General features: G+C 47.9%; 1 protein-coding gene across 1 annotated transcript in view; it reads left to right on the top strand.

Moving 5' to 3' along the window:
- The window catches only part of LOC137347503 (zinc finger protein 585A-like), a 37494-nt gene extending 22317 nt beyond the window's left edge, over window positions 1-15177 (top strand). Inside the window, exons 11-15 of the mRNA XM_068011948.1 lie at window positions 6228-6353; window positions 6470-6564; window positions 6699-6816; window positions 11367-11420; window positions 12006-15177. Of these exons, the coding sequence (XP_067868049.1) occupies window positions 6228-6353; window positions 6470-6564; window positions 6699-6816; window positions 11367-11420; window positions 12006-13121 (1509 nt within the window). The 3' untranslated portion in view covers window positions 13122-15177. The remainder of the gene's footprint in view (window positions 1-6227; window positions 6354-6469; window positions 6565-6698; window positions 6817-11366; window positions 11421-12005) is intronic.
- Window positions 15178-15439: the final 262 nt, after the last annotated feature.

Raw genomic sequence — 15439 nt, 5'->3', positions numbered from 1 at the left:
GGGCAAGAGATATAGGACGGATGTGATAACTTCTTTTATGCACAGTGTTAATGACCTTGGGCACTCTGACGACAAGGGTCGTGTAAGTGGAGATGATCAATGATTTCAAAAGGAAATTGGATGGGCACTTGGAAATAAACCTGCATGACTATGGGGATAGAGCAGGGAAATGGGACTGACTGGACTGCTCTACAGAGAGCTGGCATAAAAACAAAAAGCTGAATGCCCCCCTCCTGTGCCGTAATGACTCTATGACTCATTTGTGTAATCTCCTCATAATGTAAACCATGGTGTCCAGCTATCGTTTGGGTAAATCTTTGCACTCTCTCCAAGGCCAATATATCCTTCATAAGATGTGTGCCCAGGACTGAGCACATTCTGTACTGGGAGCATATCTGGTGGCTTCAGCCTTTAAAATACTCATCCTTTTGTTCATTTCCCACCATGGCTTCACCCCTCCCTATCTCTGCGACCTCCGCCAGCCACACAACCCTCTTAAGGAGAGACTGTTTCCAGTGCCAGAAGGGTCGATAAGCAGATGGCGCAGAATTAAGGTAATTGGTAAAAGAACCTGAGGTGACATGGGGGAAAACACGATGCAGTGAGTTGCTTTTTTAAAAATATTCATTCATGGGATGTGGGCATCACTGGCTATGCCAGCATTTATTGCCCATCCCTAATTGCCCTTGAGAAGGTGGTGGTGAGCTGCCTTCTTGAACCGCTGCTGTCCAAGTGAGGTATGTACACCCACAGTGCTGTTGGGAAGGGAGTTCCAGTATTTTGACCCAGCGACAGTGAAGGAATGGCGATATAGTTCCAAGTCAGGATGGTATGTGACTTGGACGGGAACTTGCAGATGGTGATGTTCCCATGCATCTGCTGCTCTTGTCCTTCGAGGTGGTAGAGGTCGCTGGTTTGGAAGGCGCTGTCTAAGGAGCCTTTGTGCGTTGCTGTAGTACATCTTGTAGATGGTACACACTGCTGCCACTGTGCGTTGGTGGTGGAGGGAGTGAATGTTTGTGGTTGGTATGCCAATCAAGCAAGCTGCTTTGTTCTGGATGGTGTCGAGCTTCTTGAGTGTTGTTGCACCCATCCAGGCAAGTGGAGAGTATTCCATCACACTCCTGATTTGTGCCTTGTAAATGGTGGACAGGCTTTGGGGAGTCAGGAGGTGAGTTACTCACTGCAGGATTCCGAGCCTCTGACCTGCTCTTGTAGCCACAGTATTTATATGACTACTCCAGTTCAGTTCCTGGCCAATGGTAGTCCCTAGAATGTTGATAGTGGGGGATTCAGCGATGGTAATGCCATTGAATGTCAAGGGGAGATGGTTAGATTCTCTCTTGTTGGAGATGGTCATTGCCTGGCACTTGTGTGGCGCAAATGTTACTTGCCACTTATCAGCCCAAGCCCCGATATTGTCCAGGTCTTGCTGCATTTCTACACGGACTGCTTCAGTATTTGTGGAGTTGCGAATGGTGCAGAACATTGTGCAATCATCAGCGAACATCCCCACTTCTGACCTTATGATTGAAGGAAGGTCATTGATGAAGCAGCTGAAGATGGTTGGGCCTAGGACACAACCCTGAGGAACTCCTGCAGTGATGTCCTGGAGCTCAGATGATTGACCTCCAACAACCACAGCCATCTTCCTTTGCGCTAAGTATGACTCCAACCAGCAGAGAGTTTTCCCCCTGATTTCCATTGACTTCAGTTTTCCTAGGGCTCCTTGATGCCATACTCTGTCAAATGCTGCCTTGATGTCAAGGGCAGTCACTCTCACCTCACCTCTTGAGTTCAGCTCTTTTGTCCATGTTTGAACCAAGGCTGTAAATGAGGTCAGGAGCGGAGTGACCCTGGCGGAACCCAAACTGAGCATCACTGAGCAGGTTATTGCTGAGCAAGTGCTGCTTGATGGCACTGTTGATAACACCTTCCATCACTTTACTGATGATTGAGAGTAGACTGATGGGGTGGTAATTGTCTGGGTTGGACTTGTCCTGCTTTTTGTGTACAGGACATACCTGGGCAATTTGCCACATTGCCGGGTAGATGACAGTGTTGTAGCTGTACTGGAACAGCTTGGCTAGGGGTGCGGCACGTTCTGGAGCACAGGTCTTCAGTACTATTGCTGGAATATTGTCAGGACCCAGAGCCTTTGCAGTATCCAGTGCCTTCAGTCGTTTCTTGATATCACGCGGAGTGAATCGAATTGGCTGAAGTCTGGCATCTGTGATGCTGGGGACTTCAGGAGGAGGCCGAGATGGATCATCAACTCGGCACTTCTGGCTGAAGGTTGTTGCAAATGCTTCAGCCTTATCTTTCGCACTGATGTGCTGGGCTCCCCCATTATTGAGGATGGGGATATTTGTGGAGCCACCTCCTCCAGTTAGTTGTTTAATTGTCCACCACCATTCACGACTGGATGTGGCAGGACTGCAGAACTTAGATCTGATCCATTCGTTATGGGATCGCTTAGCTCTGTCTATCGCATGCTGCTTCCGCAGTTTGGCATACACGTAGTCCTGGGTTGTAGCTTCACCAGGTTGACACCTCATTTTGAGGTATGCCTGGTGCTGCTCCTGGCATACCCTCCTGCACTCTTCATTGAACCAGGGTTGGTCTCCTGGCTTGATGGTAATGGTAGAGTGGGGAATATGCCCGGCCATGAGGTTACAGATTGTGGTTGAGTACAATTTTGCTGCTGCTGTTGGCCCACAGCGCCTCATGGATGCCCAGTTTTGCATTGCTAGATCTGTTCGAAATCTATCTCATTTAGCACGGTGATAGTGCCACACAACACGATGGACGTTATCCTCAATGTGAAGGCGGGACTTCGTCTCCACAAGGACTGTGTGGTGGTCACTCCTACAAATACAGTCATGGAAAGAAGCATCTGCGGCAGGCAGATTGGTGAGGACAAGGTCAAGTATGTTTTTCCCTTGTGTTGGTTCCCCCACCACCTGCCGCAGACCCAGTCTAGCAGCTATGTCCTTTAGTACTCTGCCAGCTCGGTCAGTAGTGGTGCTACTGAGCCACTCTTGGTGATGGACATTGAAGTGCCCCACCCAGAGTACATTCTGAGCCCTTGCCACCCTCGATGCTTCCTGCAAATGGTGTTCAATATGGAGGAGTACTGAGTCATCAGCTGAGAGAGGACGGTAGGTGGTAATCAGTAGGAGGTTACCTTGCCCATGTTTGACCTGATGCCATGAGACTTCATGGGGACCGGAGTCGATGTTAAGGACTCCCAGGGCAACTCCCTCCCTACTGTAGACCACTGTCCTGCCACCTCTGCTGGGTCTGTCCTGCCGCTGGGACAGGACATACCCAGGGATAGTGATGGCAGTGTCTGGGACGTTGTCTGTAAGGTATGATTCTGTGAGTATGACTATGTCAGGTTGTTGCTTGACTAGTCTGTGGGACAGCTCTCCCAACTTTGGCACAAGCCCCCAGATGTTAGTAAGGAGGACATTGCAGGGTCGACAGGGCTAGGTTTGCCGTTGTCGTTTCCAGTTCCTCGGTCGATGCCGGGTGGTCTGTCCGGTTTCATTCCTTTTCATTGACTTCGTAGCGGTTAGATACAACTAAGTGGCTTGCTAGGCCATTTCAGAGGGCATGTAAGAGTTAACCAAACTGCTGTGGGTCTGGAGTCACATGTAGGCCAGACCAGGTAAGGACAGCAGATTTCCTTCCCTAAAGGACATTGGTGAACCAGATGCGTTTTTACAGCAATCAACAGTGGTTTCATGGCCATCATTAAACTAGCTTTTAATTCCAGATTTATGATCTGGAATACACTGCCTGAAAGGGTGGTGGAAGCAGATTCAATATTAACTTTCAAAAGGGATGAATACTTGGAGAGGCGGGGAATAATCAGGGATAGTGAGCATGACTTTGTCAGGGGGCGATGGTGTCTAACTAACATGATTGAATTTTTTGAGGAGGTGACTAGATGTGTAGATGAGGGTAAAGCAGTTGATGGTAGTCCACATGGACTTCAGTAAGGCTTTTGAAAAGGTCCTGCATAGGAGATTGGTTAAGAAGGTAAGAGCCCATGGGATCCAGGGCAATTTGGCAATATGGATCCAAAATTGGCTTGGAGGCAGGAGGCAGACGGTAATGTTCGAGGGTTGTTTTTGCGAGTAGAAGCCTGTGACCAGCGGTGTACCACAGGGGTCGGTGCTGGGACCCTTGCTGTTTGTAGTGTACATTAATGATTTAGATGTGAATATAGGAGGTATGATAAGTTTGCAGATGACATGAAAATTGGTGGTGTCATAAATAGTGAGGAGGAAAGCCTTCGATTACAGGACGATATAGATGGGCTGGTAAGATGGGCAGAGCTGTGGCAAATGGAGTTTAATCCTGAGAAGTGTGAGGTGATTCATTTTGGGAGGACTAACAAGGCAAGGGAACATACAATGGATGGTAGGACCCAAAGAAGTACAGAAGGTCAAAGGGACCTTGGTGTACTTGTGCATAGATCACTGAAGGCAGCAGCAGGTGGTTAGGAAGGCATATGGGATACTTGCCTTTATTAGCCGAGGCATAGAATGTAAGAGCAGGGAGGTTATGATGGAGCTGTATAAAACGCTGGTTAGGCCACAGCTGGAGTACTGTGTACACTTCTGGTCACCACACTATAGGAAGGATGTGATTGCACTGGAGAGGGTGCAGAGGAGATTCACCAGGATGTTGCCTGGGCTGGAGCATTTCAGCTATGAAGACAGACTGAAAAGGCTAGGGTTGTTTTCCTTAGAGCAGAGAAGGATGAGTGGGGACATGATTGAGGTATACAAAATTATGAGGGGCATTGATAGGTTAGATAAGAAGAGACTTTTTCCCTTAGTGGAGGGGTCTATAACCAGGGGACATAGATTTAAGGTAAGGGGCAGGACGTTTAGAGGGGATTTGAGGAAACATTGTTTCAGCCAGAGGATGGGGGTTGGAATCTGGAATACATTGCCATAAGTGGTGGTAGAGGCAGGAACCCTCAACATTTAACAAGTATTTAAATGAGCACTTGAAATGCCATTGGATACAAGGCTACAGGCCAAATGCTGGAAAATGGGACTAGAATAGTTAGGTGCTTGATGGCCGGCACAGACACGATGGGCCGAAGGGCCTGTTTCTGTGCTGTCTCACTCTATGACCCCAGAAACTCGCCCTCCACTGTATTAATGCTCATCAGGTTTACCCAGTCTATATGGAGATTGAATTAACCCATGATTACTGTATTACCCGTACTACGTGCATCTCTGAACTCCTGATTAATACCATGCTGCACACTACCCCTACTGTTTGGTGGTCTATAAACAACTACCAATGTTTGCTGCCCCTTGCTGTTTCTTAGCTCCATTCAAACAGATTCCACATTTTGTTTTATCGATCTGAGATCCTCTCTTAATTTATTGATCCCATCCCTTATTATCAATCCAACAGCTTTTCCTTTTCCTTTTTGCCTTTCTCCCTAAATGTCGAATATCCTTGAATATTCAATTCCCAGTCTTGGTCATCTTGTAGCCACGTTTCCGTAATGGCAAATAGATCATACCCATTTATCTCTATTAGGGCCTTTAAAGCATCCACATTGTTGCGAATGCTGCATGCGTTCAGGTAGAGTGCCCTTAACCTTGTCTTATTCTGCATTCGAAGCCTATTTGATACTCACCTTTGTTTCGCCTGCCTTCTAATTTTGATTGCTACTTTTCTACTTCCTGTTACCAACTTTACTTCCTTCCAATGTGAGATACCCCTCAGGTTCCTAACCCCTGACAAGCTAGTTTAAACCCTCCCCAACAGCACTGGCCAATCTCCCTGCAAGGATATTAGTCGTGTCCTGTTAAGACTTAGTGCGTCCATCTTGTACAGGTCCCACCTGCCCCAGAACCGGTCCCAATGCCTCAGAAATCTGATGCCCTTCCTCCTACACCAATTCTCCAGCCATGTGTTCAATCGGTCAATCCTCCTATTCCTATAATAAATAAAAGCAAAATACTGCAGATGCTGAAATCTGAAATAAAAACAAGTGCTGGAAATACTCAGCAGGTCAAGCAGCATCTATGGAGAGAGAAGCAGAGTTAATGTTTCAGGTCTGTGACCTTTTATCAGAACTGGAGTTCACTATGCTCACTAGCACATGGTACTGGGAGCAATCCTGAGATTACTGCTCTTGAGGTCCTGCTTTTTAATTTCCTTCCTAACTCCCTAAAATCTGCTTTCAGGACCTCATCCCTCTTCCTCCCTATCTCATTGTTACCAATGTGGACCACGACCTCTGGCTGTTCACCCTCCCCCAGAAGGATGTCTTGCAGCTGCTGTGTGCCATCCTTGACCCTGGCACCAGGAAGGCAACAAACCATCCTGGAGTCACGTTTACTGCTGCAGAAATGCCTGTCTGATCCCCTGACTATCGAATCCCCTATCGCTATTGCTCTTTCACTCCTCTTCCTCCTGTCCTGTGCAGCTGAGCCACCCTGGTGCCACAGACTTTGCTGTGGCTGCACTCCCCTCAGGAACCATCGCCCTCACCGGTATCCAAAATGAAAAACCGATTAGCAGGCAAGATAGACTCAGGGGACTCCTGCAATATCTTCCTGGGTCTCTTAGACTGCCTGGTGACCACCCATTCCCTCTCTGCCTGCATGCTCCTAACCTGCAGTGTGAAAACCTCCCTAAACATGCTATCCACGTAGTCCTCTGCCTCGCGGATGCACTACAGTGACTCCAACCGCCACTTGCATTCAGAAACCGGGAACTCAAACTTCTGCAGCCAGTGACATTTCCTGCAGATGTGTTCATCTAGGACACAAGGTGCGTCCATGGCTTCTCACATACCCCGCAGGATGTACATTTCACTTGGCCGAGCTGACCTGCCATACCGTAACTTTAAAAACTATTTATTACAATTAGAATAAGTAGAGTAACTTACCAGTTACACACCTACCAGCTTCTTCCCCTGTACTGAAGTAAGAGCCAGCTAATGGAGGCTGAGAAAAGGTAGAAAAAGAAAGGATCATCTCCCTTACCAAACTCCCTGTCTCACCAAACTCCTACTTTACATTCTGTGCACTCAAAGCAGCTCTCAGTGCAGAAGCAGCAGCACTGAAGATGCCCTGCTTTCATACTTTCTGAAAAACAACTGATTGAAGCTTGTGAAATCTAGTTTAAGCTAGCTACCTAAGTAACTAGCTGCAGCTGCTCCCAGAGGGCTTGTATGCCCCTATTTTAAGCCTGAAATATAATTTAACTTCTCTTCACTTAAGGAGTAATTTTTAGTTAATTGCTAAAGAAAAAAATAACTCCTTCTCACCAGACTCAGTAACTCTCAGTGCAGACCTTTCCTCTCTTGTCCCTCCTATATCCCTAACACACAACCCTACACAATCTCCCTTCCCCAACATCTTCACTGTGCTGGAATTCACACCTGTCTCCCCAGCTGCCCTTTGTTCTCTCTCTGGAGCCTACAACTACTGAACTCAGTCTTTCCCTCCTGAAGTCTACAGGCTCTAAAACTGAAGGGTGGTGCCCCTCAGTCCCTACTCCTTGATTTACCTCCTTTTCTCTCCTCTATCGTCCTTTAGTTGTGTTCTACACTGTGGGCCTTTGCCTGGGATTCTCAGTATGAACAGGGTGTTTTGAGACAGGCTGTCACAGCTCTCCACTGTGGGATTATCAGTATGAACAGGTGGGATGTGTTTTGAGACAGTCTGTTGCAGCTCTCTTCCTTTAAAGGGGCAAGGAGACAACCAGCTGGCCTGAAAGCCATTTCTTTATGACATCATTGCAATGCCTCGTACCCAACCTCTCTGAGCTCATTATGGGCTGGGTGTCTTTGATGAGACAGTGATGAGGGAACCTCACTCTGTATCTAACCCATGTTTTTCAGTATCTAGGTAGTTTTACTCAGTATCTAATCCACACTGTACCTGCCCTGAGACTGTTTGATGGAACAGTGACGAGGGAACTTTATTCTCTATCTAACTCATGCTGTACCTGCCCTGTGAGTGTTTACAGGAACGGTGTAGAGGGAGCATTACTCTCTATCCAACTCATGCTGATGAAGGGTCGCAGACCTGAAACATTAACTCTGTTTCTCTCTCCTCAGATGCTGCCAGATCTGCTCAGTATTTCTGGCACTTTCTGTTCTCATTTCATGCTGTACCTGCCCTTGGAGTGTTTGAGACAGTGTAGAGGGAGCTTTACTCTGTATCTAACCTGTGCTGTACCGACCATGAGTTTTTACAGGGACACCATAGAGGGAGGAGAGAGCCTTACTCTGTATCCTTGTCAGAGTCAGCAGAGGAACATAACATAAATAGTAGCAGGAGTAGGCCACAAGCCCCTTTGAGTCTGCTCCACCACTCAATAAGATCATGGCTGACCTTCTACCTCAAAACCACCCACTCTATCCCTATATGTCCTGACTCCCTTAATATCCAAGAATTTATCAATCGCTGCCTTGACTATACTCAATAACTTCATATCCACAGCCCTGAGGTAGAGGATTTCAGTCCTTTCACTGAAAACAATTCTATCATATCGGCTCAGCACAGTCTTCTCAAAGGCAATTAGGGATGGGCAACAAATGCTGGCCTTGACAGCGATGTCCATGTCCTATGAAAGAATAAAATTAATAAAAATCCTAAATGCCTGAACTCGTAATTCTGAGTCGGTAACCTCTACATCCAGACTCACCAGCCAGCGGAAACATCTTTCCAATGACATCACCTCAAATTCATCAAACTCGAAGTAATGTAGCCTTCGGCTACTCAATCTCTCCTCATAGAAGCATCGTAGAATTAATCTAAAGAGCCTTTGTTGCACTCCCTCTCTGGCAAGTAGATCTAAAGTGTTATTAATCACAACCTTCGCAGAGGGTCGACAAAGAACAGTACAGCACAGGAACAGGCCATTCGGCCCTCCAAGCATGCGCCGATCTTGATGCCTGAAACTAAAACTTTCTGTACTTCCGGGGTCCGTATCCCCCTATTCCCATCCTATTCATGTATTTGTCAAGATGCCTCTTAAACGTCGCTATTGTACCTGCTTCCACCGCCTCCCCCGGCAGCAAGTTCCAGGCACTCACCACCCTCTGTGTAAAAAAACTTGCCTCACACATCCCCTCTAAACTTTGCCCCTCGCACCTTAAACCTATGTCCCCTAGTAACTGACTCTTCCACCCTGGGAAAAAGCTTCTGACTATCGACTCTGTCCACGCTATTCATAACTTTGTAAACCTCTATCATGTCGCCCCTCCACCTCCATCGTTCCAGTGAAAATAATCCGAGTTTATCCAACCTCTCCTCATAGCTAATGCCCTCCAGACCAGGCAACATTCTGGTAAACCTCTTCTGCACCCTCTCCAAAGCCTCCACATCCTTCTGGTAGTGTGGCGACCAGAATTGTACGCAGTATTCCAAGTGTGGCCTAACTTAGGTTCTGTACAGCTGCAGCATGACTTGCCAATTTTTATACTCTAGGCCCTGACCGATGAAGGCAAGCATGCCGTATGCCTTCTTGACTACCTTATTTACCTGCGTTGCCACTTTCAGTGATCTGTGTACCTGTACGCCCAGATCTCTCTGCCTGTCAATACTCCTAAGGGTTCTGCCATTTACTGTATACTTCCCACCTGTATTAGACCTTCCAAAATGCATTACCTCACGTTTGTCCAGATTAAACTCCATCTGCCATTTCTCCGCCCAAGTCTCCAACCGATCTATATCCTACTTTATCCTCTGACAATCCTCATCACTATCCGCAACTCCACCAACCTTTGTGTCGTCCGCAAACTTACTAATCAGACCAGCTACATTTTCTTCCAAATCATTTATATATACTACAAACAGCAAAGGTCCCAGCACTGATCCCTGCGGAACACCACTAGTCACATCCCTCCATTCAGAAAAGCACCCTTCCACTGCTACCCTCTGTCTTCTATGACCGAGCCAGTTCTGTATCCAGCTTGCCAGCTCACCTCTGATCCCGTGTGACTTCACCTTTTGTACCAGTCTGCCATGAAGGACCTTGTCAAAGGCTTTACTGAAGTCCATATAGACAACATCCACTGCCCTTCCTTCATCAATCATCTTGGTCACTTCCTCAAAAAACTCGATCAAGTTAGTGATACAAGACCTCCCCTTCACAAAACCATGCTGCCTCTCGCTAATAGTTCTATTTGTTTCCAAATGGGAGTAAATCCTGTCCCGAAAAATCCTCTCCAATAATTTCCCTACCACTGACGTAAGGCTCACCGGCCTATAATTTCCTGGATTATCCTTGCTACCCTTCTTAAACAAAGGAACAACATTGGCTATTCTCCAGTCCTCTGGGACCTCACCTGTAGCCAATGAGGATACAAGGATTTCTGTCAAGGCCCCAGCAATTTCCTCCCTTGCCTGCCTCAGTATACTGGGGTAGATCCCATCAGGCCCTGGGGATTTATCTACCTTAATGTTTTTCAAGATGCCCAACACCTCCTTTTTGATAACGACATGACCCAGACTATCTACACTCCCTCCCCTAGACTGATCATCCACCATGGTTTCTGTATGACTTATTTAACAATTTCATCACAATCCGAACACAGTGTATCAATTTTCGTCACTAATTGGGGCTTTCAATGGCAGTTGCTGGTGTCCAGCATTCCTCGCGGCAATGAATGTGACCTATTCACTCTGCAGCAGCCCAGCGCACAGGCGCAGTGCTAGCATTTGGCGCATGCGCAGTGTCACTGTGAGCAGAACGCTGGAGACGCTTTTGCAGCGGGTGAGAGCCGGCGGTGGGCGTGGAGGCTTCAGAAACACCCGGTGTCGGCCGCAAGGCCTAATTAAGAAATTCCCGGTCCCGCGTTTGCACCGAGTGGGGCGGCAGCTGCGGGGCTTCTCCCGGTGACAGGCCCTGTTTGAAACTAATAATAAATTAAAAGGAGGGACTAAGTTCCACCATTGAAGCGAGATCAGGAATATCCGGGAACAAAAACACTAATGGACTGAGGCGGAACAGGCGGCTCGGGAGGAGATTGTGGGCGCAGGGGAGGAATTGGAGCCGTGAGTGGGCGGAAAGCTTCACAAACACCTGGGGTTAGTTGAGGCCCCACCGTTACAAGCGCGAAGCACTGGCCGCCATCTTGAACAGGGCAGGGTCAGGGCGTATGTGCGGCCATCTTGCTGCGGGCATGAGTGGGCGGGGCTTGAAAGTCTGTTCCCAACTGGGTCTTAGTGCCCGAAGGATGAAACCCAGGACAACAGCGTTTTAAGCAGCTTCACACACACTCAGGCTGCATGGACCATCTAGATATTCAGTGCGAGAGGTTACAGGTTCTGTATGGTTACCTGAATGCGCTGCTTCTCAACTTTTAGGAACAGTTTAGCCCCATGCTTCTAATCTTTGGTCGCTCGGTTGGAGGTGAGTGGGTAAGTGGGAGGATCTTCTGGACTTGCTTTTTGGGCCTGGTTAAAACAGCAGTGTGTAGATCCAGGATGTGCAGGGACCATGTTGACAGTGGGGGTGTCACTTTGGCTGCCAGCCTCCCATCTGTCTTCTTTTAGTTTGAATGGATCACATTTTTGGGGGGAACAAGAGAGGAAAAAATGTTCCATAGGAACTAGAATTTTCTGTTCTGAATTTCTATCCTGGACTGATGGTGATGACTTTTGTAAACTCCTTTTACAGGGTATTAGAAGGGGAGGATTTGCTGATGGGAAACTCAGACCAACCATCACAACAAGATCTGACTCGATTCATCAGGACCTGAATATCATCGATCTTTGAAGGAGAAATGTTTGTCAGTTCAGTCTGTCGGAGATTTTAATTGTCAGTGTGACTGGAAAAACATTGAGACACACACACACCCAAGTGAGAGTGTTCCAGTGCACTGACTGTGGAAAGAGTTTAGCCAGTTACGCAGCCTGAAAAAACATCACACTACTCACAGCGGGGAGAAACCATAGACGTATTCTGTGTGTGAACGAGGCTTCAGCTGATCGTGCAACATGGAGAAACACGAGGACCCCCACACAATGGAGAAACCGTGGAAATGTGAGGACTGTGGGAAGGGATTCAATTACCCATCCAAGCTGGAAAGTCATCAACGTACTCACACTAGGGAGAAGCCGTTCACCTGCACTGAATGTGGGAAGGGATTCACCTGTTCATCCACCCTGCTGGCACATCAGCGGGTTCACAGTGGGGAGAGACCATTCACCTGCTCCGAGTGTGGGAAGGGATTCACTCAATCAGCCAACCTGCTGGCACATCAACGAGTTCACACTGGGGAGAGGCTGTTTACCTGCACTGAGTGTGGGAAAAGATTCACCCGTTCATCCACCCTGCTGGCACACCAGCGAGTTCACAGTGGGGAGAGACCGTTCAACTGCTCCGAGTGTGGGAAGGGATTCACTCAGTTATCTGCTCTGTTGAGACACCAGCGAGTTCACACTGGGGAGAGGCCATTCACCTGCACCGAGTGTGGGAAGGGATTCACTCAGTCATCTACTTTGCTGACACACAAGAACACTCACAGTGATAAGAGACCTTTTCAATGTTCTGAATGTGAGAAGACCTTTAAAAGCAGACGTGAAATGGTATCACACCAACGCACTCACACTGGGGAGAGGCCATTCAGCTGCACGGAGTGTGGGAAGGGATTCATTCGTTCATCCAACCTGCTGGCACACCAGCGAGTTCACACTGGGGAGAGACCTTTCACCTGCTCTGAGTGTGGGGAAAGATTTGCTCGTTCATCCCACTTACTGACACACCAGCGCATTCATACTGGGGAGAGGTCATTCACCTGCTCTGTGTGTGGGAAGAGCTTCACCCGTTCATCCACTCTACTGACACATCAGCGCATTCACACTGGTGATATGTTGTTCACCTGTTCGGTGTGTGGGAAGAGATTCACCCGTTCATCCGCCCTGCTGACTCACCAGCGAGTTCACACTGGGGAGAGGCCGTTCACCTGCTCCATGTGTGGGAAGGGATTCACTCAGTCATCTGACCTGCTGAAACACCAGCGAGTTCACACTGGAGAGAGGCCATTCACCTGCTCCGAGTGTGGGAAGGGATTCACTCGGTCGTCCAACCTGCTGGCACACCAGCGAGTTCACAAGTGACTGTAGAGGTTGGATTCTGCTGTTGTTGCTACTGTTAATCACATCCAGGACTTAACCATGTTCATTCTGATGGTTAAAGAAAGATCTGCATGCACACAGCACCTTCCACTCTCTCAGGACATGCAAAAGCACTTTACAGCCAATGAAGTATGATTGAAGTGCAGTCACTGTTGTAATGTAGGAAACACAGCAGCCAGTTGCAGACAGCAAGCTCTCTGGAGTGGGACTTGAACCCACAACGTTCCTGATTCGGAGGCGACAAAGGTACCAACTGAGCCACAGTCCCGATTCATTTCTGTTGATGTGAACTGGTTTCAGGAGCACTGGACCGTGTAACGTGATTATAGATTGTGAATTTTTTTTAAAGTTCAAGATGGAATCCAGGTGATCAGCTGACCTCACCTCCACTGTGCAAAAGGTTACCAGGGCAACAGAGAGAACAGATCAAAGACTGTTTTCTAAAGAACAGAGACTACAGCACAAACACCTGAAGAACAATGGGTTTGCTGTCCCAGACTTTTTGGTTGTCAAACAAGGAGTCAGCCATTGGGAACATGCAAATGAACCGGCAGGTGGTAACACCTGGGGGCAATGGAAAGGCCGAGTGACTTTGTGAAACTAGACTTCTGCTGCAGCTGTACAGAACTTTAGTTCGGCCACACTTAGAATATTGCGTGCAATTCTGGTCGCCACACTACCAGAAGGACGTGGAGGCTTTAGAGAGGGTACAGAAGAGGTTTACCAGGATGTTGCCTGGTCTGGAGGGCATTAGCTGTGAGGAGAGGTTGGATAAACTCGGATTGTTTTCACTGGAACAACGGAGGTGGAGGGGCGACATGATAGAGGTTTACAAAGTTATGAGCGGCATGGACAGAGTGGATAGTCAGAAGCTTTTTCCCAGGGTGGAAGAGTCAGTTACTAGGGGACATAGGTTTAAGGTGCGAGGGGCAAAGTTTAGAGGGGATGTGCGAGGCAAGTTCTTTACACAGAGTGCCTGGAACTTGCTGCCGGAGGAGGTGGTGGAAGCAGATACGATAGCGACGTTTAAGAGGCATCTTGACAGATACATGAATAGGATGGGAATAGAGGGATATGGGTCCCGGAAGTGCAGAAGGTTTTAGTTTAGACAGGCATCAAGATCGGCGCAGGCTTGGAGGGCCGAATGGCCTGTTCCTGTGCAGTACTGTTCTTTATTCTTCTGGACTTTGCATTTTGGAGAAGAACAATCAATTGTTGAATTCTAGGATAGATAAATTTAACAGACTTTCTGGAAAAAAACAGGCTGTAAGAAGAGAACCCATCGGGCTGAGGCCTCAAGGGAAGCTGCAAGAGAAGACACCCAGCAGGGGTAGCTGGGGAGCGAGAGAGAGCAAATGTCTGCTCTCTGAAGTTATACAGTGAAAGGCTATGGAAACTTGAACCTTTTTTTTTAAGAGTGTAAGTTTGCAGAGGAGTAAAGGGCCCACAGGATCACTGGGAATCACATTATCCACGGATGTCCCGGTCAGAATTGCTTGGAAAAGTAAGGGGGGCAAATATTGTTTTTCTTTGAAATGTCTGGGAGATCCAGCCCATTGAACATTGAACTGTAAAGGATTTCATCATCAAAAAGGACTGCGTAAACCAGAGATGTCCAACACATGGCCTGCGGGCCAGAACCCAGCCTGCTGTTAGTTTCCATCTGGCCCGCCAATCTGCCCATGGCTCGGCTCTGATTGAGCTCGCCAGTATGTCTGGTGGTGGATGTAGGCGAGACATGCGTCTGATGGGCATGGGACCCCTGTCTATAATTGGTCACTCTCTGTAACTGACAGGGGATGCCCAGCAGCGTTAGCGCTGATTGGTGGAATGCATCGCAGGTGACCTGGGATTGGCCGCCCCTGCTGCTTTTGCACGGTTCAGTAAATGTCCTGTATACTGCACACTGGGCAGGTTCCCACCTCCACTCGCCCAACTGAAATAAAACTGGCATGGTAAGTAAATGTTTGTGGGAATAGCTGCTGCAGGGAGTGGGGGACACGAAGTGGGTAACATGGTGTGGGAAGCGAGGGAGAAATAGAGACAGGGGGGTGGGGGAGAGATAAAGACAGATGGGGGGGGGAGAGAGAGGGAGAGACAGATGGGGGGGTAAGAGAGACAGAAGGTGGGGGGAAGAGATAGAGGGCTGAATGGACTCCTGTGCAGTAAATTTTCTATGTTTCTATTTTGAAAGTTGGGTTTGTTTCTGTCGATAATAACCTTTTAACTTGGCTGGACTTTAAGCTGGATAAAAAATAAATCAGCTTTGTTTTAAACACATTGTTGTAGATTTTTATCTT

This window comes from Heterodontus francisci, chromosome 32, assembly GCF_036365525.1.
Source record: "Heterodontus francisci isolate sHetFra1 chromosome 32, sHetFra1.hap1, whole genome shotgun sequence".
NCBI classification, from domain to species: domain Eukaryota; kingdom Metazoa; phylum Chordata; class Chondrichthyes; order Heterodontiformes; family Heterodontidae; genus Heterodontus; species Heterodontus francisci.
The sequence above is the reverse complement of the archived record's forward strand: the minus strand, read 5'-3'. Positions and strand labels throughout refer to the sequence as shown.